The sequence below is a fragment of the Muscardinus avellanarius genome, assembly GCF_963383645.1.
Source record: "Muscardinus avellanarius genome assembly, chromosome: 3".
NCBI lineage: Eukaryota > Metazoa > Chordata > Mammalia > Rodentia > Gliridae > Muscardinus > Muscardinus avellanarius.
The window spans coordinates 133757469-133782314 of NC_137788.1; the positions used below are offsets into that span (position 1 = coordinate 133757469).

General features: G+C 53.7%; 1 protein-coding gene across 1 annotated transcript in view; it reads right to left on the bottom strand.

Moving 5' to 3' along the window:
* Positions 1 to 24846, bottom strand: part of ITGA11 (integrin subunit alpha 11) — a gene marked incomplete at its 3' end in the record, with an annotated part of 112301 nt that overhangs the window by 12498 nt on the left and 74957 nt on the right. Inside the window, exons 8-20 of the mRNA XM_080692197.1 lie at positions 23570 to 23714; positions 22320 to 22485; positions 20916 to 20986; positions 16501 to 16645; positions 16027 to 16175; positions 12109 to 12249; positions 11694 to 11897; positions 9615 to 9745; positions 5132 to 5298; positions 3598 to 3740; positions 2433 to 2543; positions 989 to 1074; positions 315 to 522 (exon numbers count right to left, since the gene is read on the bottom strand). Of these exons, the coding sequence (XP_080548323.1) occupies positions 315 to 522; positions 989 to 1074; positions 2433 to 2543; positions 3598 to 3740; positions 5132 to 5298; positions 9615 to 9745; positions 11694 to 11897; positions 12109 to 12249; positions 16027 to 16175; positions 16501 to 16645; positions 20916 to 20986; positions 22320 to 22485; positions 23570 to 23714 (1867 nt within the window). The remainder of the gene's footprint in view (positions 1 to 314; positions 523 to 988; positions 1075 to 2432; positions 2544 to 3597; positions 3741 to 5131; positions 5299 to 9614; positions 9746 to 11693; positions 11898 to 12108; positions 12250 to 16026; positions 16176 to 16500; positions 16646 to 20915; positions 20987 to 22319; positions 22486 to 23569; positions 23715 to 24846) is intronic.

A 24846-nucleotide genomic window follows, 5' to 3' on the forward strand; every position in this document is an offset into this window, starting at 1 on the left:
GTGGATGCAGGTGGCACCTGCGTGATGGGTGTGTGTGCATGCTCCTGCTCCACCTGGACTGGCTGAAGGCATTCCTCCCCGCTCCCAGAGCCTCAGCCGTGGCTGCACACTGAAACCGGGGAATTTTAAAAACATCCCAATGCCAGGCCTCACCCCACACCAGATCAATTTGCAACTCCCGAGGAGAGGACCAGACTCGGCCCTTTAAAGCTCTGTGATTCTGCTGTCAGCCAGGATGCCGTGGGCCCTCCTGTCCTGCCGCCCCCTTGGCCTCAGCCCTCCCAGGCCCCTGGCTGAGCTGCCGCTGGCCTCACCTTCTGGATCAAGCTGGCAAACTGCAGGTTTGGCGACTGCGAGATGTTCAGGATGGTGTTGTAGGCGTTCTCGCCTCTGTTTTCCAGCATGGCCTCCACCGCCACGCGGCGTCGTGTGCTCTCAACTATGAAAACCGTGGTGTCAAAGGACAGTGTGTATCTGGAGCAGTCCTGCGTGGCTTTCCTCAGCGCCCTCTGGCAGTACTCCCTGTGGGGGAGACACCACGGGGAGTCTCACGGGCGGAATGGGGAGCGTCAGGGTTGGTGCAGAGAGATGGGTCTGGGACACTCGGCTGGGAGAAGCCACTGGGAGAAGAAAGATGGACGGCAGGGCTGGAGAGAGCTCGTCCCCCAAGACCACCTCCTGCCCCAAAGGCTCCTGGTCTCCCCGTCCAGGACTATCCAGGGATGGAGGACAAGCTCCAGGTCCCTTGTCTTTTGAATCTGCTATGTAGTTTGGGCCCCAAAGGAAGGGGTCCTTTCCTGAGCAGTCTGAAGCGCCTGCAGTGGCAGGCGGCACAGGTGACCACGGCTGCAGGGAGGCCTTGCCGATCTTGCTGCTCTCACGCAGGAGTCCGGAGCAGGGCCTGGGCCAGCACCCAGGCTCCAAGCTCAGCGTTCAGTTCACACCCATGATGAGGGTGCGCAGTGGGGCGCACGGGGGCGCTACTCACATGGCTGTGGGCAGGTCGCTGCGGGCATCCAGAGCCAGGTCAGGGACACAGTGCTCGTCCTCATTGCAGCCGTTCCAGAAGGGCACCTGGCCAGGGAGAGCCAGGTGTGGGCGGCTGCAGGGGACACCGCAGCCTCCAGCCCTCAGCACCTTTTCTTTACAGATTCCTTAATTTTGGTTCTCCAAGCCGGGCATAGACTTGTCAGCTCCCTGGAATAAAAGCTCATCCCCTCGCCCCAGCTCTGCTTGTCTGAATCCTGTCTGTCCTTTAAAGTCCGACCCAAAGCCACCTCCTCCAGGAAGCCGCCTGCCGTCTCGTCTTGCATTAACTTCTGCATGTGGGCTGTCTCCCCCAGCCCATGCCTCCCCACCAGGACCTTGCACAGAACTCATGGGGCCAGGCAGGGGCAGCCTGCAGGGTAACCTGCATCCTGGGCTTGACACGCTTGCAGAACCAGTGACACATGTCTCACTAGTCACTGTCACTGGAGTGGCTTGGTAATTACTGCTGGGGGAGGAGGAGACCGCGGGCGCAGCCTCCCTCTCCTGGCTCGCCCAGCGATGTGGGCTCGGGAGGGGTGTGTGGGAATGTGGACGTGTGGGGAGGGGGCTGGGAGCTGCGGGGATGGTGGGTGAGATAGGAAGAAAGGGGGTGGCCAGGAGCATTGCTGTTGACCCTGCAGCCCCTTTGTGGTGTTGGAGAAATCCCAGCGAGAACTTGGGTGGTTCTGAAATTGGTTGCTGCCAGCCTCGACGGTGCGCACACAGGTTGCTCCTAGAGGCCGGGCTTCCAGGTCCCGGCTTCTGAGTGAGCACCGCGGTGTGTTTGAGGTTGTTTTCTAAAGCCTCAGGTTCAGGCATTAGAAACTGCCTTTGACAAATCTGGCCAGCTCTCATAGCCCAGCTGGGACAGACTCCTTAGCTGTCAGAGTTCTCTTTGAGCCCGAGCCTGTCTGAGGTTGCAGAGGAGCCTGCCTTAGATGCCAGAGGACTCCGGTGCCCCAGAACCCGGGATTAGCAAATCCCAGCTTGAGGTGGGACCGGGGCCCACATTTTTGGAATGGTTAGGAGACAGCAGGGAGGGTGTCTGTGAATCGGTGAGTCATTCAACATGCAGAAGACCAGGCTCCAAGTGGTTGGGCATTCTGGCTCCGTGTCCTCACTGGTAATCAGGAAGGTGGGTACCTGAGGTCTCCGGTCCCCTCTGGCCCTGTGACTGTCTCTGCAGCTCCCATTCAGTGCTCCGTGTGCTGGGGATTTGAGGGAACCACGGACGGAGAAGGCCTGGTCCTGACCCTCAAGGGACTGCTCTACCAGCACCCCTCTTAAGCCAGGTTGTGGGGTTTTGGTGCGGACTCCCCTGTACCCCTTGCGCTCTGGGCCTGGGCTCTGGGGAGATGGGGTGTGCACCCGAGGTGCAGGCCCCGAGGGTGGGCGGGACATACCGAAACCCTGAGTGTCGTGGGCCAGCCATCGTCCAGCATGGGGCCGTGGTCAGGGTCTTCCAGTGCATACTCCACGGAGAAGGCCACAGGCTTCACATAGTCAGCGGTGTCCTGCAGGTGAGAGGGCAGGGGTGAGAGAAGCTACAACATCGTTTTCTGGGCCAGGACCACAGGAAGAGAGCTTCTCCATCTTCTCTTCCCAGCGAGGGGCAGGTCCTACTGTTGAGACAGGGCTTCAATGTTGAACCAGTGAGATAGGGCTTCAGTGTTGAATGAATGAGATAGGGCTTCAGTGTTGAACCAATGAGATAGGGCTTCAGTGTTGAATGAATGAATGAATAAATGAATAGGGAAGCAAGACAGGAGTGGTTCTGGTTGGTCCTGGCTATAGATGGTGAATGAAGGGGGTTATTTGAGCTGCCTAAAAAAAAAAATCTATCTCCTGTAACCTGGCAATTCCTGATGCCACTGACTTCTTTGCTTTAAGGCAGTGCCATGTGTCCATTGGCCCAGGACTTGGGAGGCTGAGACAGGAGGATCGCAGGTTTGAGGACAGCCTCAGCAATTTAGCAAGACTCTCAGCCACTCAGTGAGACTGTGTTTCAGAACAAAAAATTAAAAAGGTATAGCTTGGATAAAGAATGCCTCTGGGTTTGATCTCCAATAGCCCCACCCCAAAATAAAAAATAAATAATAAGGGATGGGGTGTAGGTTAGAGGTAGAATGCCCCTGGATTCAACCCCCAGTACCAAAACAAACAAACAAACAAACAAACCCACCCTCAGTGGTCCTCCAAGCTGAGCTGGTGTCAGAATCCCCGGGGGGGTGAGGGGTGGGGCCTGGGGCTACGCCTCCCTGGAGCTTCCCAGTTGGCGGGCGACCCCTTAAACCATGGCCCCTCTACTCTCTCCCTGGACCTCCCTGAGCCCACCTCCTTCCTGGGCTCACCCCCTCCTAAGGCACCATGGGTAGCTGAAAGTGGGGTTCTGGCAGGGGTACAGTCGGGGTGGCATGTCCTGCAGAGGTAGGGGTGGGACCACACTGGGTCCACTGAGGGCTCCAAACGGGCCTGGCGCTCACTCCCCCATTTTGCACCCGCAGCCCTCCAGTTCTGGGTCTCCTTCCCGTAGGAGACCATGGCTCTGCCGATGGCTGCCAGGCTCACCAGGACATGGAAGTTGATCCGCTGGCAGTGCTCCTGGCCAGAGGACAGCAGGGCGGCCCTGTTGGTGAAGCGGTCCCCCTCCTCGTCCAGGTGGGCCCGTGGCATGTACCGCCGCTCATCCATGGTGGCGTTGTACCTGATGCCTGGAGCGGGGGAGAGGCCGACACCACCGCGGTGGAGCTTCAGGCCGCGAGAAAAGGTCCACCTCGCCCCAGAAACAGCCTGGGCCCAGGAAGAGCCAGCTCAGCCCCTGAAGAGGCCCTGGGCAGCAGCTTCTGTACTGGGAGCCGGATGCTCCCAGGAAGGGGAGGATGGGGAGGCAGCAGAGGAGGATGCGGACAGGCCAGGTGGGAGAGGACCAGGAGGAGGAGGGAAAGGAGAGCAGGGGCCAGGGGAGAGGAGGGGGCTGGTGGCGGTCGCTCCCTGTCACTGCCCTGTTTGCACCCTCCTGGCTCCGGTCGGGCTGGTTGGAGCCTCTGCCATGGCTGCTCTCACTCTAGGGAGACAGACAGGCCTTCCCAGCAGACCTCAGACATGCAGCTCCTTTCTAGGGGTTGAGGCCTGCACCCTCCCCTCCCCTCCCCTCTCCTCCTTCCTTCCTTCTTTCTTCTTTTCCCTTCTTTCCTTCCTGTCCTAAAAATTGAACTCAGAGGCTCTACACCCCCAGCCCTATTTAAATTATTATTTTTTTAAACTTGAAGCAGGGTCTTGCTAAGTTGCTGAGGCTGGCTGCAAACCCATGATCCTCCCGTCTCATCCTTCCAAGTACTGGGATTATGGCCGGTGCCCTCACGCCCGCTCGCCTCCTCCCTTTCCCTCGGGGAAACCTTTCACCAGTTCCACGAGAGGCTCAGTTCCTCTCCTGTCCCTAGCCAGCGCTCTGGACACCCTGGCCCCTTGGCCTTTCTCCTGTCACAGGTGGAACTCAAGAAGCAGAGCAGAGCTGCCCGGGCCTGTGTCTCTTCTCTCTTCCTCCCTGTCTGGCCTGGCTCCTGGGTCACTGGCTCCTCGCTCCTCACCTGAGATACTGCCTGCAGCCCGTGATGCCCATCTGGGCTCTGGACCCTGGTGTTCTCACTTCTGGGGGTGCCTAGGCCTAGGGCTGTTGTCATTAGGAGGAGGGCTGGCCAAGAAGGAAACTGATGTACCCAGACCCACACCGCTAATGCGGGGTGCCAGGCTCCTGGGGCCTGTGGTACTGCCCCTAGCTCCTGCTCCTGGCACATTGGCTCCTGGCTCTGGCTCCCCCTCTGCACCCAGGCTGACTCCTGGGCCTCCACAGACAGCTGCTCCCTCTACTCAGCCCCAGACTATTTCCTTCTCCCTGTCCTCAAGCTGTGCACTGCCACCCTCGCCCTGACACGCATCCCCGCTGCCCCTTGGAATGAGAGTATCTGAGTGGCTTCTGGCGGTCCTCACCGCTGGCTATGGGTGTGCCCGCACTTAGAACCCATCTCCAGGAAAGCTCGGGCTGGGGAGTGGGGCGAGCGCGGAGCCCAGGGGGAGACCGGTCTGTGGCAGGGGCCTGGCTTACCCACGGATGCCGTTTGGAAGTGGGGTGCCAGGAAGATGGGCGTGAAGCAGAGGAAGGCGGCCAGGCAGGTGGCATCCCTGCCATTGCGCTTGCAGTCCTTGTGGAAGATGTTGATCTTGGGTGGCTTGAAGTGGAGGCTGGCGTTGATCTGAACCACGGGCCGGGACCTGGAGGAGACAGGCCATGAGCCGGGCTGGGCAGGAAAGGGGGGGACCCAGATGGAGCAGAATCCATAGAACCATGGCTGGAGAGTCATCGGGTGGGGCAAAGGGCAGAGAGGGGCAATGATGTCAAAGGATTGGGTAGACCAGCAGGTGAATGGCGCTGAGCAGCCCGTCAGCCTGGATGGGTCCTTCACCCTTCTCCCAGGGGCTGTGCTTGCTGTAGACCACACTGACCTCCCTCTGCCCCTCAGAGGTTCCCAGCCCTGTGTGTACATCAGAACCATCTGGAAAGCTTGAAAAGGCCCTGGTGTACCCCAGGCCAAATGGAATCCGAATTGGGTATTAGTGTGTTTTAAAGTAGTGCTTCTCAAACTTTAATCTGTCTGCACACCCCCTGGGCATCTTATTAAAGTGAATATTCTTTTTTTTTTTTTTTTTTTTTTAGGTACTGGGGATGGAACCCAGGGGCATTCTACCTCCGAGCTACAACCCCAGCCCTATTTTTTATTCTTGATTTTGAAACAGGGTCTCATTGAGCTGCAAAGGGCCTCACTAAGTAGCTGAGGCTGTCCGTGGACTCGGATCCTCCTGTCTCAGCCTCCCAAATGCTGGGATTACAAGCGTGCGCCACCACGCCTGGCTTAAAGTGCACATTCTGACGCAGTCGGTTGGACCAGACTCAGGTGCTGCTGGTGCTGAAGACCACGGGCCACACCTTGAAAGAGTGAGAGGTGACAGCTCCCCAGAGCTCCCCAGGTGATCCTGGGGCGCGGTCAGTGGAGAGCCACGTTCTCGAATCCTCGGCCCACCTGGCCCAGGCAGGTAGCCAAATAAATAGGAATGTAGCCTTATAGTGGTTGGAGTCAAATATAATTAGGAAAGGAAATGTGTTGCCTTTCTAAACTGTGTGTGTAAATGGAAAGAAGCAGGTGTGGCAGGATTTCAATGTTTAAAGTAGTCGTCCATCACGGCTCTGACTTCTCAGCGTATGGGCGAGGGCCTCTCATCTGACTGTGAGTGAAAGGTGGCCCTGAGTCTTGGCTTCATTGGTTCCTCTGGGGCAGGACCCCTGACCTCTCTGTTGGGCCTGGGAGAGTCGCAGGGGGGAGTGAGGACACCCTTTCCCCCCCACACTTGGCCACCCATGGGAACTGCCTGGGACTTTAAAGAAACCATTGCTGGGTCCCGCCCACAGAATTCTGCTTTGATTGTAAAGCCTGGCAATGAGTTTTGAAAGCTCCCTGGGCCATCCTAATGGGCAGTTTGAGAACCTGGGGTTTGACTGTAAAGTCTTCTCCAAGGGCCGTGGCCCACGATTTCATTGCTATGTAGGTAGCACACAGGTCCAGACCTCAAAACCTCTGCCTGGATCAACCTTTTCTGTGAGACAGATTGCCCTGGGGGGTGTGCAGCGGTGTATCTTGTTTCCTGTAAAGAAGTATATGTGCCACCCCGAAGGCCTGCTGGGCCATGTGTCTTCTACTCTGGGCCTTGGACACTGCCTTCCTTCCTGGCTGGAACCAACACAGAATAACTGTGCCAAGCCCTTCCTCCCTCCCTCCCTCCCTCTCTCCCTTCTTTTCTTTCTTTCCTTTCTTTCCTTCTTTCTGTGGTACTGGGAATTTTACCCAGGAGCATTCTACCTCCAAGCTACACCCCCAGCCCTATTTTTTATTCTTTATTTTATTTATTTATTTATTTTTTATTTTTTGGTGGTACTGGGGTTCCTGGAAGCCCTTCTACCTCTGGGCTACACTCCCAGACCTATTTTTACATTTTTATTTGGAAACAGGGTCTCCTAAGCCAGCGCGTGTGGCTGGCTTCGAACCTGCATGATCCTCCTGTCTCTGCCTCCCAAGCACGGGGATTACAAGCGTGCGCCACCACGCCCGGCCTTATTCTTTATTTTAAAACAGGGTCTCACTGAGTTGCAAAGTGCCTAAGTAACTCAGGCTGTCTGTGAACCGCGATCCTTCTGTCTCAGGCTCTCAAATGCTGGGATTACAATCATGTGCTACCACGCCCAGCTATGTGCCAAGCCTTTTGAGCCCAGGATGCTTTTGCTGCCGACACCCCACCCCCCAAACCCCAGGAGTCCCACACTTGGTGCAGGGTGTAGACCTTTAAAGAGAGACCACACACCTGTACTCTGAAGGGGCTGGACCCCTGGGATTGTGCCGCCCCCAGCACTGCCAGAGGGCCAGGGGAAACCAGAGGGGCGTGCAGCGGGGGATCTGTGTGAAAGACAGATGGGGGGCGGGGAAGCCAGCAGGTGTGCTGTGCCTACAATGTGCCGTGGCAAGAGCAGGTGCTGGGATGCTGAGCAAGGAGCCGCCCCATGGCAGACTGGCTGGCTCAGGACTGCTCTCCTGCCTGCCCCTCCTCTGATTGATGGAACCCGCTCCCAAAGCAGTCACACAGAAGCCTAACTGTGGGCCGGTCCTTCTTTCCTTCCTTCCTTCCTTCCTTCCTTCCTTCCTTCCTTCCTTCCTTCTTTCCTTCTTTCTTTCCTTCCTCTCTCCCTCCCTTCCTGTGATTGAACCCAGGAGAGTTACATCCCAGCCCTTTTTATTTTTAATTTTTAAATAGGGTCTCACTAAGTTGCTGAGGCTGACTTCAAACCCATGCTTCTTCTGTCTCAGCCTCCTAAGTTCTGGGATTACAGGTTTGTGCTAACATGCATGGCTCGGCTCTGTTTTTTAGGAAACCTGGATGAAGGCATTTCCCAAACGAATGGCAATATTCCTGACGGGCACACCCTCCCCTCCCTTCTATTCTCTCTGTGAAGTCATATGATATCTCTCTGTTTAATACGTTTTTTTGTGTATGTATTTGGCACTAGGGATTGAACCCAGAGGCATTCTACCTTTGAGTCATGCCCTAAGCTCTATTTCATTTTTATTTTGAAATGAAATCTTAGTAGTTAAGGAGTCTCACTATTTGCTGAGACTATCCTTGAATCTGTGATCCTCCTGTCTCAGCTTCCCAAGTATTGGGATTACGAGCTTGTGCCGATATACCTGTCTTGTCTTTTTAAGCTGATTGAAAAATGTCTTTTTTTTTAGCTGGGCGTGGTGGCGCACGCTTGTAATCCCAGAATTTGGGAGGCTAAGACCGGAGGATCGTGGTTCGCAGACAGCCTCAGCTACTTAGTGAGGCCTCTGCAACTCAGTGAGATCTGGTTTCAAAATAAAGAAGAAAAAATAGGGCAGGGGGTGTAGCTTGGAGGTAGAATGTCCCTGGGTTCCAGCCCCAGACCCGCAAAAAAAAAAAAAAAAAAAAAAAAAAAAAAAAGAAAAAGAAAAATGCCTTTTTAAGTTATATGAAAAATGACTGCATTTAAAGAAATTATATGATGTGGTGGAGGGAGTGGGAGGAAATGGCACCAAAACGCTTGGAGTGGTACTGTAAAGGTGACAGAACACTGAGCAAATATTTTCTTTATCTTACAAATTTTTTTTAAGTTTTTGTAAATAATGTAAATGATGAGCTATACCTCATTGATACGTATGAAAAAAGCTCAGATTAATTTTGGGGAGATCTAAAAGTAGCCAAAAAGTATTGAGATGGAGCTGTAATAGTCTGGATCCAGAATGTCCTCCGACCTCACGGAGGTAGGCGTGATGTTGAGAAGGGATCCCTGGGGGCATGGCCTTGAGATTATGTAAAGTCCTTCCTCTCCCTGCTTCCTCTTGTTTCCAGCCTCCATGATGTGAGAGCAATTTCTGCTCTCTCCCTCTATCTCTGCTTCCCACTTCATGGCCTGAACCCTGCAGACCTGGCCTGGCATGGACTAAACTCTGAAATCTCCAAAACTGTGAGCAACTAAATCTTCCTTCCTCTAAGTCGTGTGTGGTCAGGCTCACTGAGTCTCAGCAGTGAGAATGGAGTCCTGGGAAAAGGGAGCAGGAGACTATGGGCGTCGAAGGAAAGAAACCCTTGTCACATAAACATCCTCCCACACCAGGGGAGAAGGAAGGATCCTTCCAGGTGAGGCAACTATTCTCAACGCCTCCCTTCAAGTAATTACTGGAGTAGCTGCTGGGGAAAAAATGCCTGGAAGCCAGAGCTTTAAGGACAAATTCTAAGAGGGGCTTGGGTCTAAGGTCTCAGAAATCAATTGAGAAGAAGGATTTGGACTTCCAGATAACTTATAGTGATTCCATAAGAAAGAAACTTGTAATCAGGAGGGGAGAAGAGCAGGGCGGGTTTGTGCAGCAGTGCTTAAAGACACGAGACAAAGATCCGGAAGCACTTAAGCCCTTTCTCCCTCCTGACCCCCAGGAGAGCCCAAGAGGCAGGAGAGCAAGGGAACCAACCACAGGATCACAGCGTTGCCAAGGGCGCCCACCGCCAGGTCCACCAGCCCGTCCTCATTGAGGTCCAGCTGCCCGTGGATGCTGCAGCCGAAATACTGGAGGCCGGGAGCCAGCTCCGACGCCACGACTCTCTGCAGGGAGAGGAGCGTGAGGCTGAGCACAGGGCTGGGCCACCTGGTTGGAAGCTTCGCCCAGCCCAGAGCTGACATGGCTCAGTCATTAAAACCATGCTTTTGTATTAAAATGTCATTTTATTTTATTTTGGTATTGGAGGCTGAACAGGAAAGCATTCTACCTCCAAGTGACACCTCTAGCCCTATTTTTTTTTTTTTTTTTTTTTTTGGTGGTACTGGGGGTGGAACCCAGAGGCTTTTTACCTCCGGGCTATACCCCCAGACCTATTTTATATTTTATTGGAAACAGGGTCTCACTGAGTTGCTGAGAGCCTCACTAAGTTAGCTGAGGCTGGTTTTGAACCTGCGCAACCCTCCTGTCTCAGCCTCCCAAGCGCGGGGATTACAAGCGTGCGCCACCCGGCTAGCCCTATCTTATTTTTTAATTTTGAAACAGGGTCTTGCTAAGTTGCTGAGGCTGGCCTCTAACTTGTGATCATCTTGTCTCAGCTTCCAGTCTCCCAAGTACTAGGATTATAGGTGTGCACCACCACACCTGGTTTAAAATGTTATTTCTTGAAAGAGCTCTGCATTAAGTATACATACACATTGCTTAGAGGGTAACCTATCATAACCTATCAATATCTTAAGCCTTTGTATATTTATTAGACTATCTTTTTTTGTGGTACTGAAGATTGAGCCCAGAGGCATTCTACCTCTGAACTACACCTACAGCCCTTTTTAAATTTAAATTTAAATTTTTTTTTTGTGGTATTGGGGATGGAACCCAGGGGCTTTCTACCTCTGGGCTATACTCCCAGACCAATTTTATATTTTATTTGGAAACAGAGTCTCACTAAGTTGCTTAGAGCCTCACTAAGTAGCTGAGGCTGGCTTTGAGCCTGTGTGATCCTCCTGTATAGCCCCCAAGTACTGGCATTACAAGTGCGCGCCACCACGCCTGGCTTAATTTTTATTTTGAAACAGGATCTTGCTAGATGACTGAGAGTTTCTCTACATTGCTGAGGCTGTCCTCAAACCTGTGATCCTTGTGTCTCAGTCTCCCAAGTACTGGGATTATAGGTATGTACACCACGCCAGGCCTAGACTATCTTATAAGGGGGCTGAGATGGGCTGGTTCTGAGGGGAGCAAGGTGCCTTCAGGGAAGAACAGGTCCAGGTAGGGGTTCTCCCTTGCAGTCAGCTGCATGCTGCCTGTGGGGATGATGTTTGGTGTGTAGACTTTGTGGCTGTGGTTGCTGTTGCTGGAAGGACAAAGAGGGTGCAAGAAGGGGGTTAGAACTGAGTGTGGTGGCGCACACCTGTAATCCCAGTACTTGGGAGGCTGAGACAAGAAAGAGGATTGCAGGTTTGAGGACAGCCTTAGCAACATAATGAGACTCTTAGCAACTTAGTGAGACCCTGTTTCAAAACACAATATATAAAAGGGTCTGCCAGGTGTGGTGGCGCACGCTTGTAATCCCTGCACTTGGGAGGCTGAGACAGGAGGATCACCCAGGTTCGAAGCCAGCCTCAGCTACTTAGTGAGGCTCTCAGCAACTTCGCGAGACCCTGTTTCCAAATAAAACATAAAATAGGTCTGGGAGTATAGACCGGAGGTAGAAAGCCCCTGTGTTCCACCCCCAGTACCACACACACACACACACACACACACACACACACATACACAAAGTCTGGAGGTTATTGGGGTGTAGCTTGGAGGTAGAATGCCTCTGGATTCAATCTCTAGAACCACAACAAGAAAGAGAGATGATGGGAGGGTCCCAAAGACACAATGCACCTAATCAACACTTCCACTTGAGACAAGTGTAGCAAGGACAAGGTCCCCTCCTGTAAGACACATGAACACACACACACCACACACACACACACACACACACACACACACACACACACACACACGGCTAGGGTCCCTTAGCTCCACCCATTTTCCAGGGAGCCTCACCTGCTTGGGCTTCTTGAGGATGCCTCCCCAGAAGCCATGGAAGATGTAGATGGCGCCCCCGTGACTGTCCTCCAGAGGGGCGCCCACCACCACGTCGTTGTAGGAATCCTGATTGAGGTCTCGGACAGAGGCGATGGACGCCCCGAATCGGGCGTTCTGGTAGCTGTGGGGATCCTTCAGCGTTCCGTTGTAAACAAACCGGCTCTGCCAAGCAAGGGCCAGGAGGAGGCTCAGGGTCCTGGTAAAGGACCTCAGGGCCTCCATTCTGTTGCGGCAGCACCCTTCTCCACTCCCTCCCCCCGCGGTCCCCTCTCTGGTCCCCACCCTGCAGGCAGGTGCTGGCCTCTCTCGGAACCTCTCCAGGAACCCAGGTTCCCTCGTGTCTGAGTCAAAGCAGTCGCCCACCCCGTCGTACCTGTCTCAGGTTGTAGACGTACACTTTGCCCCGCTCCCGGCCTTCGCTGAAGTACATGGGTGCACCCACCAGCAGGACGTCCGTCACGCCATCGTCGTCGATGTCCACAGAGGTGATCTCACTCCCGAAGTAAGAGCCTATCTGCGGCACACGGACGGGACAGGGGAGCGGGGCTGGGCTGCCACCCACCGCTGAGAGGGACGCCACCGCCGGCCCTTGACCCAGAATTTTTTGGGTACTATGAGTCCTCCCTTTCTCTTGCCCCTCTTTCTCTCCCCTTGGCCACCCCTACCCCACGCTTCTTTATTTCTTTATTGACCTTTAGTGGTGACCATTAACATCTGGGCATAGATGCAAAGTTCTGTAGAGCTGGAGTAGCACCCTTAATGTTGGCTGCCTGCTGAGAGGGTGACTTCTCTGGCAAGCTGGGTCATCAAGCAGAAGCTGCCAAGCTCTCAAGCTTGAGAGAGGACCCCCACCTCCAAGGGGCAGTAGACTGGAGAGTCTCTAACCCCAGGGCCTTGAGTGAGGACGGGAGGGAGGAGGAGGACTCTGGGTAGATGATGACCCTACGCAGGGGATGGCGCTGCAGGAGCACTCCTGCACAGCAGCTCAGCCGAGGAATTTCACATCACCCTTCTAGCCGAGTGTTGACAAATCTATTTATAAATTGTCCATCAGGAAGTGATGGATGTGATGTATTATAATGGCAAAATAAACAAAAAATATAAAAAAGCAAACAAAAGCTACCCATAATCCTAGTGTTAAAATGTAACTACCATGAGTGTCTTAGTGTCTTTTCTTCTAGAGTGTTGCCAGTTTGTGTGTGTGTGTGTGTGTGTGTGTGTGTGTGTGTGTGTGTGTGTATGTATGTATGTATGTATTATTATTATTATTTTTTGCAGTACTGGGGATGGAACCCAGGGACATTCTGCCTCCGAGCTACACCCCCAGCCCTATTTTTTTATGCTTTATTTTGAAACAGGGTCTCGCTGAGTTGCAAAGAGCCTCACTAAGTAGCTGAGGATGTCCGTAAATCGCGATCTTCCTGTCTCAGCCTCCCAAATGCTGTGAGTACAAGCGTGTGCTGCTATGCCCGACTTGTATGTTTTTATTTTTATGAATTAGGATCAAATTCCATATGTAGTTTATATACTGATTTTTAAATATGGCAGTGAATCCATTTTTCAGCGACAGGAGGACTGCTGTGTAGGCAGGTATGCTGGGGTCTTTATTCAAGTCTGTATGGTTGGACGGTGGTTAGCTAGTTTTCAAGTTTTAGTGTCACGGCTCACACTGGGATTTGTGTCTTGGGCGGTGAGTAGCTATTTCTCTTTAGTATCCCAGCATCCACCGTGCTCCCCTCCTGCCTTGGCACAGTGCTCCCACGGGGTGGGGAGGAGCCTGGCCGATGACTCCTCTGCTTCTCCTCTGGGTGCGGCTCCTTCAGTTTCCAGCCTGGCCCTCCAGCCAGCCCCCAGGACACCAGACTGGCCTCTAACTGCTGTCCAAGCCACATCCTTGGCTCAGAATAAAGTTTCAACTCGGTGCGCCCTGCTGGACCTGCCTGCCTCCCCAGCCCCTATACAGCCACCCTGCCCAGCGCTGAGCCTGGTTTCTGCCACACCCGCTTATTTCTGTTCTCCAGAAGGCCTGGGTCCTGACTAGTTGCCAGCTTCCTTCTGCACACGCTTTCCCCTCTCCCCTCCTCTCCACAGGCGATGCCTGCCATTGCTGGGGTCACATTCTTCTTTTAGTTTGTCCCTGATCTTGCCACTGTACCCTCTGCAATGGGTGCCCCTCCTCCACGTGCTCCAGGCCCACGCTGTCCCCCCCAGCCCTGCTCCCCCACTGGGGGCCTCAGGAGCCTGGGCACCATGCCTGGCACACAGGAGGGGCCTAATAAATGCTCACTGGGTTTCTTAGGAAGGGTGCGTCTTAGGATGCTTTGCAGCCCTGGGTCAGCTGGTGCGGGCTCTGTGCTGCTCAGCAAACACAGTTGTCTTACTTTAATATTTGTTTTTATTTTATGCAATGCTGGGATGGAACCCAGATCCTCACATATGCTGGACAAACGCTCTATCACTGACCTATACTCCTGGCCTGGGCATCTCATCTTTTATTTTACTCCCCTGGAGATTGAACTCATGGACGTTCTACTTCTGAGCAATAGCCCCAGCCTTTAAAAGAAACATTTAAAAAGTTGTTTTTAAAATATGTTCTTGCTCAGTTGTTGAGACTGGCTTCAAACCTGCAATCCTCCGAGCCGGGCGTGGTGGTGGACGCTTGTAATTCCTGCGCTTGGGAGGCTGAGACAGGAGGATCGCACAGGTTCGAAGCCAGCCTCAGCTACTTAGTGAGGCTCTCAGCAACTTAGTGAGACCCTGTTTCCAAATAAAGTATAAAATAGATCTGGGAGTATAGCCTGGAGGTAGAAAAGCCCCTGGGTTCCACCCCCAGTACCACCAAAAAACAAAACAAAACAAAACAAAAAATCTTCAATTCTCCTGCCTCAGCCTCCCAAGTACTGGTGTTACAGGCATGTGCTGCCACACCCAGCCGGGTCATCTCATCTCACAGGGAAGAAACCCAGCTCAGAATTCCAGTTGCTTGTCCAAGGCCAGAAGGCTGTCCCTACCAACTCTCTGACACAGAGACCTGACTCCCTCCTTGGCCTCTCTCAGGGCAGGGTGTTTTCAGAAGAAATCGATTCTCAAGCATTAAAGGCTTCTAACTGAGGAGAAAGTAGAAATACAGATGAGAGAAAAAGAAGACACTATGCCTGGAGCGGGAAGAGATGTGTCTACATAAGGCAATTAAGAGGCAGACAGAGCCAGGGCGAGGGAGGCAGGAATGGGCCAAATCTGTGGCCTTAGCTATGTGGGTCACAGCGATTTGGAATCCGCTTAATTCAGTTGCCTTCAGTGCTCTGCTTTCTCATTCGGATGTTGGAGGCAGAACTGGCAGGAAAAATGTCATAAATTCATCAGCAAATTCCCTCCAGCTCTCCAAGTCTAGCTCCTAATTCCCCAAAGAGCTGGCCCTGCCGGGCGGGTGGCAAAGAATGATCTCTGTACACAGAGGATGGAGGTTCAACCAGGTGAGGAGTGTGTCCTCCTGGTGTCAGGCAGAGTGTGCAGGACGGGGTGTTCCTAGGCTCGGGAGCACTGAGGGAGGGCTGGGAACAACAGGTAAGGGCCTGGATGGGCTCCGCTGGGGCCTAGGGTACCTGGACGTTGCAGACAGGAGGAGCCAGGCCTGGCATGGGACTGCTAGGGGTCAGAAGGTGGCATAAATCAGAGAGCCCCTCCAGAGGGCTAGACCTGGCCCAGCCAGGGATCTGCCACACAATTCTGGAAAAAGACCACAGACCCGCCCAGCCCTCCCCAGCCTGTTGATGTGACTGCTGATCTTTTCACCACCAGTGACTTGTCACAGCTGTCCAAAGTGCCCCGCGGGGCTCTCGGCCACACAATCTGGTTGCAACCATGCCCCAGGGTGGGCTCTGGGTAATACCCACCAGGAGGAGGGAGAAGTTGGCATCCTGAGACCTGAGCGGGTGACTCACAAAGGTAGCTTGAGGAGTTTGACTGTCCCTTCAGGGCATCTTGGGTCCCTGGCAGCCATAACCAGGCCAGGAAGCCATAACCAGGTGCACCAGAGATGGGAGGTCCATGATGTGCAGGCGGGAAGTCTAGGTTCTTCCTGCTGCAGAGAGAGCCTATGGCTTCGTGAGAGGGGCAGTCTGGGGCTGTGTCAGTGGCCGTTTAGGTTGACCCCCCAGCCAGGGCATGGAAGAGGAGCACACTGCACTCAGGGGTGGTTCCCGTGGGCCTGGGGACCTTCTTGTCTGGAGGGAAGAGGTGAGCCGGCGCCCCTGCAGCCCCACTCTGCCTGTGCCCCGCCGGCCCCCGTTACCTGCTCGCCCCGCAGGGCCTGGTGGATGGTGAGGCTTCGGTTGTTGTACATGGTGAACAGGATGACTTTGCCCGTGTGGTTGAACCGGGGTGCTCCGGCCACATACACCCGGCCCTGCCTGGAGGACACGACTGACGTCACCGTGTACCCTGCCGCAGGAGAAACAGGCTGGTCTCTGCATGGGTCCTTGGTGGCCCTGCCAGGCCCTGCCATGGGGCTCCTCTGTGCCATTCGTTATCAATAAAAAGGACTGCGGGCTTCTACTTGGGGCTGGCAGCTGTAAGATGCCCATAGTCCACCTAGAGTCCAGAGGCTTCGACTGAACCGTTGTCCTTTATTGGGCCTAGTTATGAAGCGCCCTACACGCGCCTGGTGTGATGCTGTTGTGGCGGGTGCAGGGGGAGAGGAGCCCCAGGGTGGGGACTCTGCAGCCCGGTACCCTCCTCGCCCGTGGCCCTCGGGCCGGGCCCTCACCCAGGTAGGCCCCGTGATTCTTGAGCTCCTCCGGGAACTCCTTCAGGTAGGACTCGCGGTGAGGGATGACCTTGCCGCCGCTGGTCTCCTTCAGCACCGCCCCGTTCCAGTCATAGGCACCAACCGCTCCCAGTAGGACCCCGTCCTGGCATCCAGGAGAGACACATCAGCTCCTCCACCCAGGACCTCTCGCTGGGAGCTGCCTTGGGTCCTGTGACCAATGCAGCAGCCCCAGCCATCCAGGGCATCTTCTCCAGGGCTCGTTACCTAGCAACGTGGCTTCTAGCTGGGACTGTTGGCTTTTCTTTTTGTACTGGGGAATGAAACCCAGAGAGCATTCTACCTCCAAGCTACACCCCCAACCCTTTTTATTTTATTTTTATAATTTTGAAAACCGAGTCTCACTAAGCTGTTAAGGGCCTTGGTAAGTTGCTGAGGCTGCCCTCAATCCTGTGATCCTTCAGTCTTAGCCTCCCAGATGCTAGGATTACAGGTGTGTGCCCCTAGGCCTGGCTCACTGTTGGCTTGTGAATAAGGCCTGGAGACCCTCTCATCCTTAGGGCCAAGTTGATACCAAGAACAGGAATTTAGAAAAAGAAAAAAAAGTATTGTGGAAATAAACTCCAAATCTAGGCCCAGACCTCCATTTGTCCTAGGGTTTCAAAACCCCTCCAGGAGATGTCTCATTATTATCCCTTCCTCTGACACACCTTCGAGCGGAGCCTCCCTCTGTGCCCTCCTTCCATGTCCCTTTGCAGCCCCTGAGTCCTTGCTTGTGTGGACACACACTTGCTCTCAATCACCACACACTGGGTACAGCCTTTAAATGTCACACTGTACCCCATAAATACATACAATGGCTACGTGGCAGTTAAAAGTAAAAATATTTTTAAGTCGGGTGTAGGGGCACACACTTGTAATCTCTGTACTTGGGAGGTTGAGGCAGGAGGATCCCAGGCCAGAGGCCCGCTTCAGCAACTTAGTGAGACCGTATTTCCAAATAAAAAATGAAATTGGGCTGAGGGGTGTAGCTCAGAGGTAGAATGTTTCTGGATTCAATCCCCAGTCCCACAGAATAAATAAACAAATGAATGAAATGAAATAAAATAAAAAGTGGATCTAACGAGTAAAGATCTCATAGAAGGGTTAAAGAATGCCAACTCTCTAGAGAGAGAACTGGCTGTCCAGATGGAATGTTTTTACAACTATAAATAAGCCACTCTCGGGCGAGTCCCATGCTTGGCTGTGTTTAACGCTGCACTTTCTAATTAGCCTTCTTTCTCCTCCTCTGTGCTGGAGCCTCAGCCTGGGAGGCTCTGACAGTCTGCTGGGGCAGGATGGGGTCAGGGATCCAACGTCGCCGCCCAGCGTCAGTGCCAGCCGTCCTTGCGCTTGGCTGTGCTCCCGTCTCTGTTGCTCCAGTTGGTGGCTGTTCTCACCCAGCCAGCAGCTCGGGCCCTCCGAGCCCTGTGCAGGGGCAGACTGTTCACGATCTGCCCTCGACACTCCAGCAGCTGCGGCTCAGAGCGAGGAAGGGACATGTCCACGGTCCCACAGCGAGTCAGAGGCAGGGCTGGGGCTTGGACCAGGGCAGAGCAGAAAAATATCCACCGTGCCTCGGGTTCCACTTCCAGTTTCCCACCTGAACGGTCTGCAGTTGCAAACTAGTCTAGTTGGCAGAGAAGGGGTTTGGGGGAGGATGGTAGATCCCAAAGACACTCCCAGAGGGTCGTCTCACCCTTAGGTTACAGAAAAAAAAAAAAAAGAAAAGAAAAAAAATCTCTTTCCATCTCAGTTAGTGGCCAAGATTTGTAGACAAGATCTACCCTAATAAAATGTCTTTTTGTAAATGTCTGGTGTTAGGGGCAGATTTATGGACTTTGGAGCAGAAGGGTGATGTGAAATTCCTCAGCTGAGCTCTTATGTGGGAGTGCTTCTACAGCTCCGTCCCCCATGGGCATCAGCACCATCCCCTATGTAGGGGCATCAGTTACCCATGGTCCCCCTCCTCCCTCGCGTCCTCACTCAAGGCCATGGGGTTATAGAGTCTCCAGTCTACTTCCCCTCAGAGGTGGCGGTCCCTTCTCGAGCTCGCTGGCAGCTTCTGCTTGATGACCTGGCTTGCCCGGGAGGTCACCATCTCAGCAGGCAGCCAACACTAAGGGCACCGCTCCAACTCTAGAGAGCTTTGCATTCACGTCCAGACATTAATACAACCATCGGCTTAAAAGAAAAGTCTATTTTTAAGTTGGACCAGGAATCCTGATGCTGATCTGGAATATTCTCTCCCCCTCCTACAAATCAAGACTGGAGTCCCTGTAGCTCTCCCCTCCCATCCGCCTGGGCTTCAGTGCATCATGGCCCGGGGCTGTGGCCCTCAGGAGAGCTCAGTGGCTTCCTGGGGCCTCCAGCGGGGGCTCTGCGCCCCTCTTCTGCCCTGGCTTTGTCTTTGCTGGCTCAAAGCCTGGTTTTCTTGCTAGATAAGATAGCAGTGCAGCAGATGATGAGGCAGCTGGGCCTTTCTCTTGCCCTCCAAGAAATCCCACTGGGTGCCTCCCTCAGGGCAAGAAGAGACCTTTCCTTGGAATAGGACTAAACCCGCCCAGGGAAGTTTAGGCTCCTTCGGCACACTTTCTAAGGCCTTTCTTCCCTTCAGTAACGCCCTGGTCACATGCTACCCTAGCTGGCATTGGAGGTACATGCCTGGCTCCCCATCGGGCAGGGATCTCTGCAGGGGCTCCATGGAGGGGGCTCCTCAAGTTGTACACGCTCATCAAGGAGGCATCTGCAGTTTCTTTCATCCTGCTCTCAAAGCTGAGGTCTGCTGTTCTGGGATATTTCCAAGTTGCCTCTTGGTGGCAAGAGTTACTTCTGATCCCTTTTGATTCATACTTTGGTTGCACTTGGCAAGTGTTGATTGTTGATTAAATTGCACGTCCGGGTTGCATTTTCTAATGAGCCCTGTCTGCAGCATCAGGAGACCAGGGATAGTCCCACAGAAAAGCAGGACTCTGCCTGATCTCGTGCCAAAGGATGCTCCTGCCTCTCCCTGCCCAGTTTTTTACTCTTGGACTCTGAGCTCCGGGAGGGCAGGGCTCTCTGCATCTGTCGAATCTAACACATGGCCCAGCATGGAGAAGGTACTGAAAAGGTGGGCAGATCCAGCCCGCTAGAAAGGAATAACTGTGACCAGACTTCGCAGGGCCTTCCTGAGCGTGAAATGAGGAGCAGAGATTCCCAGGAAAAGTTTAAAGTGCTGCGCGCCCACAGCAGGGCTGTTATCACGATAGGGCAGTTACGGTGCATCTTGCCGTATTCAAGACAGTGGGCACAAGCCTGCCCAGTTGCAGCTGAGTGTGAGTCTCATGTCTGCTGCGTGGTGTGCCTGGGCCCCATCCCCTCCAACCTGGGGACTCACCCCCAGCGCAGCCTTTTGGTATAGAGAGGAGAGCATGACATGCGTGTTTTTCTCCCTAACTTTACTCCAGTGGGCCACTTGACCTCTCTTGGACTCAATGTCTTTATTGATAAACTTGGAACAAAAATTCCTGCCCTGTCCACCTCAGTGGGGTGATGAAGACATAGACAGCGAGGACTAACAGGCCTTTCTGCAGAATTAGCAGGCATGGCTGCTCCCCTGGTGCCAGTCCAGGCGCACGTACATACCTCGGGACGCCTGCTGTCCAATGGGTGTTAGGGGAACCGGCACTGCTGTGACATGCACAGCCGGCACGGGCTCACAGCTGGCGTTTCTGAACAGAACTTTACAGTTTGTGGAGCATTTCCACAGACATCCGCTTCTGCCCCTCTCGATCCTGGGAGGTTGCAGCCCCATCTCCTCAACCAGCCCCATGTGACGTGTGCGCTGGGTGAGCAGAGGCCTGTGGCAGAGCCCTGGACACCTGTGCTGCCTATGACACCCTGTGCCCCTCCCCTGGGGTCAGCCCGCCTGCGAGCTCTGCCGTCCAGGGCAGCGTCTGCAGGGAGGGGGCCAGGCGGGCACCTGCTGGAGCTGGAACCCCTGGGCACCCTCCCTCCCATCGTCGACACAGGGACCTGCCTCCCCTCAGGCACCGGTGCTGTCAGGATGGGCAGTGGGTTCTGTCTCCTGAGCTAGTCTTTGCACAGAGCTCTGTGCACTGGGTGGGGCCCTGGGTCCTGCAGGGAGGTGGCTGAGCATGTGGGTAGGTGGGCTTATGATGTGATTCTTTACTTCTGAAGACAACCTGAGACGATAAACATAACTCAAAGACCTTGACTGCTCTCTTTAGGCCCATAGAAGATTCTGGAAGGCAGAGAGAACGCAGAAAAGAGAGGCTGACACAGTCCAGGAGGGGTAGGACGACAGACTTCGGCAGGGGAGGCATGAGCACTGGAGGGACAGAGGGACGGGGAGATGCAGCTCCGAGCCCTACCTCCACCACGTGCGAGGAGAAGCCCGTCTGCGACATCTCCAGCCCAAAGGAGGTTTCGTTCTTGTTGGTGCCTGAAACCGATGGAAGGGGGTGGGGACAGAATGATGTGAGCACCATGCTTCACTGAGTAGCACCAGACAGTGCTCGCCCACAGTTCTACTTCCCAGGGGGAGTCTTTAGGAACTGGGGGTTCTCTTTTGAGAGGGACCCCGAGGCTGAGGCCAGCAGTGTGCTGAACGGAGGGAACGTGTCCCCACGGCAGACCGGCTCAAGAAAGCCCAGGTGTGCCCAGAGCCCTCTCGGCAGCAGGCTCCCTGAACACACCACTGGCTCCGTGCTTTCCAGCCAGGGCGAGTGTGGGGAGCAGAAACACACGCTGGTTTGATATTTCAGTTCTGGCGTGGGTGTCAGAGCTCGAGGGATGCTTTGTATTCATCTGTCTTTGTCTCTGAGGGCCGTTTTGGTTCTTCTCGTGGTGGTTTGCAATGCGCTGTAGACGCCTCGGGCTCTCAGACTCTGCCTTCTATGTCTTTTTATAAGCCTCCCATAAGCCCAAAACCCAGTGTTGGAAGGGACCATTGTAGCAAAATACAGCATAAGCTAGATCTGTGCAAATAAGGACTCCAGTTTTTTGGGTTTTTTTGTACTGGGGGGGTGGAACTCAGGGACTTTTCTACCTCTGGGCTATACTCCCAGACCTATTTTATACTTTATTTGGAAACAGGGTCTCACTAAGTTGCTGAGAGCCTCACTATAGCTGAGGCTGGCTTCGAACCTGTGTGATCCTCATGTCTCAGCCTCCCAAGCTCTGGGATTACAAGCGTGCACCACCACGCCCGGTTAGGGGCTGCAGTTTAAGTCAGTGGGAGAGGGGCCGTCAGTCTGAAGGAGTCCTGCAAGGGTTGCTTTTGGGGGAGCGAGATGCATCAGCACTCGGGGCCTGAGTGTTTCAGCCTAAACAGTTGGGCCCAGTGGGGTTCAAACCAGGGTATCCAGGTAGACTATAGGGTGCCCAGTTAAACTTGAACTGCTGACAGATACAAATATTATATACATAATATTTTAGTATAAGTTTGTCACGAGTATTGTAGTTCATATTTGCCAAATGTGGCAATACTAGTTCAAACCCCACCACTTTCCTCACCATGGGAGCTTTGGGGTATCACATAACTTCTTTGAACTTGTCTCCTTAGCAGCCAAGTGCAGAGAATACCAGCAAAAATGCCTTTCGGTTGTTCCTAGAGCGCACAGCCTCAGGCCCAGCACAGAGTGGCACCACTGAGGCACATTTTATTAAGTAAGGATTCTTGCTCAGCCAGCCCATGTCCTGGGTGGGATTTCCCTGTAGGGAGTCTGTCTGGTGTGCGCCCAGGCAGGTAGAATCCCCTGGCACACCTGGCTCACCTTCCAGGCTGAAGATCCTGTCCCCCAGGGCATCGACGATGTCCTTTAGGGCTGCCTCATCCGTGACATTGAAGAAATGCTTGTCATCCGGGTCACTGGCGATGTATTTGATTTCATTTAGAAACGTTTCTGGATTGATCCCCCTGCGGTTGTAGTAGCCCAGGACCTGCCAGGGAACAGGGGCAGGAGGACAAACCGGGACATAGCAGAGACGGTCTCACTTGGACCCCCACCCCCCGCCCCCGCCCTGGGGCTCCAGGCGGCCGAGGCCAGGACTGTGCTGGGGCCATGAGCTTTCCTCCAGCTGCTGCTTGTGTTTTGAAACAGATTCTCTTTGAGAGGCCAGATAAAGCCCTTGAGCTCAGCTAGGATTCCGGGAGCTGGAAGGCTTGGGGATGTTTTCTGATTTTTGAGGTTTCTGAAACTCCCTGGCAAAGGAAGGGGAAACCAAGCTCATCACTTTTGTGGATAGGCTTGAGCGGTGTTAGAGAAGATTCTCCACTTTTTTTTTTTTTTAAGCTGGGGACTGAACTCAGGGGCATTCTACCTCTGAGCTACACCTTCGACCCTTCTAATTTTTTATTTAATTAATTATTTAAAAAATTTTTTTATTTTTATTTTTTGGTGGTACTGGGGTTCCTGGAAGCCCTTCTACCTCTGGGCTACACTCCCAGACCTATTTTTACATTTTTATTTGGAAACAGGGTCTCCTAAGCCAGCGCGCGTGGCTGGCTTCGAACCTGCGCGATCCTCCTGTCTCTGCCTCCCAAGCGCGGGGATTACAAGCATGCGCCACCACGCCTGGCCTACTTTTTTTGTTTTGAAACAGGGTCTCGCTAAGCTGCTAAGGGCCTCTTAGTTGCTAAGGCTGTTCTTAAACTTGGGATCCTCCTATCTCAGCCTCCCAGGCCCTGGGCTTCTCTGCTTGTTCTCTACTTGTTTTCTACCTCTTCTTTTGCTGGCCCGGGGGTTCTGAGGACAGCCCCTGGGGTGCCTGGGGGTTTGCAGTGCAGCTCTGGGAGCAGCCGTGTGTGTGTGTGTGTGTGTGTGTGTGTGTGTGTGTGTGTGTGTGTGACTTACAGCCATGGCGTATCTGGTCACGTTGTCCAGCCGTGTGTGTGTGTGTGTGTGTGTGTGTGTGTGTGTGTGTATGTGTGTGACTTACAGACACGGCGTATCTGGTCACGTTGTCCAGCCGTGTGTGTGTGTGTGTGTGTGTGTGTGTGTGTGTGTGTGTGTGTGTGACTTACAGCCACGGCGTATCTGGTCACGTTGTCCCGCTCACTTTGCTGGATGACCTTCTCCAGGTCGGGGCTGTCGTGAGACTCCCCGTCTGTGATGACGATCATCACCTTCTTGGCTCCTTTCCTTCCGCCTTTCTGGAAAGCCTCCGAGCTAGAACCAGGCACAGAGGCAGGCTGTAAGAGGGAAGCATGGATGGCGCAGACCCCGCACTCCTACAGGGGCAGCCACAGAAGTCACAAGGGGCCCCTGGGCATCCCTAGTCCGGTGCCTTTGGGCTTGGTGCCTGTGAACTGGTGGGATGCGACATCTAGGCTGCCCTCTCCCAGCTGCTCGGGTAGGTCTTGAATCTTTGTGTTTTCAAAGACTGACTTTAAGCCGGGTATGGTGGCTCATGCTTGTAATCCCGGCATTTAGGAGGCTGAGACAGGAGGATCGTGGTTCTCGGACCATCTCAGCTACTTAGTGAGGCCCTTTGCAACTCAGAGAGACCTTGTTTCAAAATAAAAAAAATAGGGCTGGGGGTATAGCTTGGAGGTTAGAATGCTCCCTGGGTTCCATCTTCAATATCACCCCCCAAAAATCAACTGACTTTAAAAGCCCCTTTGAGCCGGGCTTAGTGGCACACGCTTGTAATCCCAGCATTTGGGAGGCTAAGACAGGAGGATCGAGGTTCACAGACAGCCTCAGCTACTTAGTGAGGCCCTCTGCAACTCAGTGAGACCCTGTTTCAAAATAAAGAATAAAGAATAGGGCTGGGGGTGTAGCTCAGAGGTAGAATGACCCTGGGTTCCATCTCTAGTACCACACACACACATATGCCCCTTTGTCATCCTGACCTTGATTGGAGGGCAGATAGCGGGCATGAGGGATACTTGGGAAGGAAGTTTTGAGCCAGGTGGTGACCTTTAGGGCTCCAAAATTCAGCTGCATGTTAGAGTCTCTTGGGGTGAGCTTTTTTGGGGGTACTAGGGATTGAACCCAGGGGGTATTTTACCTATAATGTAGGCCACCAGAGTATTTTTAAATTTTGAAACAGGGTCTCACTATGCTGTTAAACACCTTGCTAAGGTTTGAGGATCTCAAACTGTGATCCTTCTGTCTCAGCCTCTCAAGCACTGGCACATACCAGCGTGGATCCCCATGCCCGTCTTCTTACTCACTTTTTAATTTTGTTTTCAGCGCCTGCAGCATGAGTTTGGCCCACCCGTTGGGCCACCCAGCCCAAGGGACAGCAGGGCTGGCCCAGTCATACCCAACATGGCAACCGGTTTACAAAGTGTGA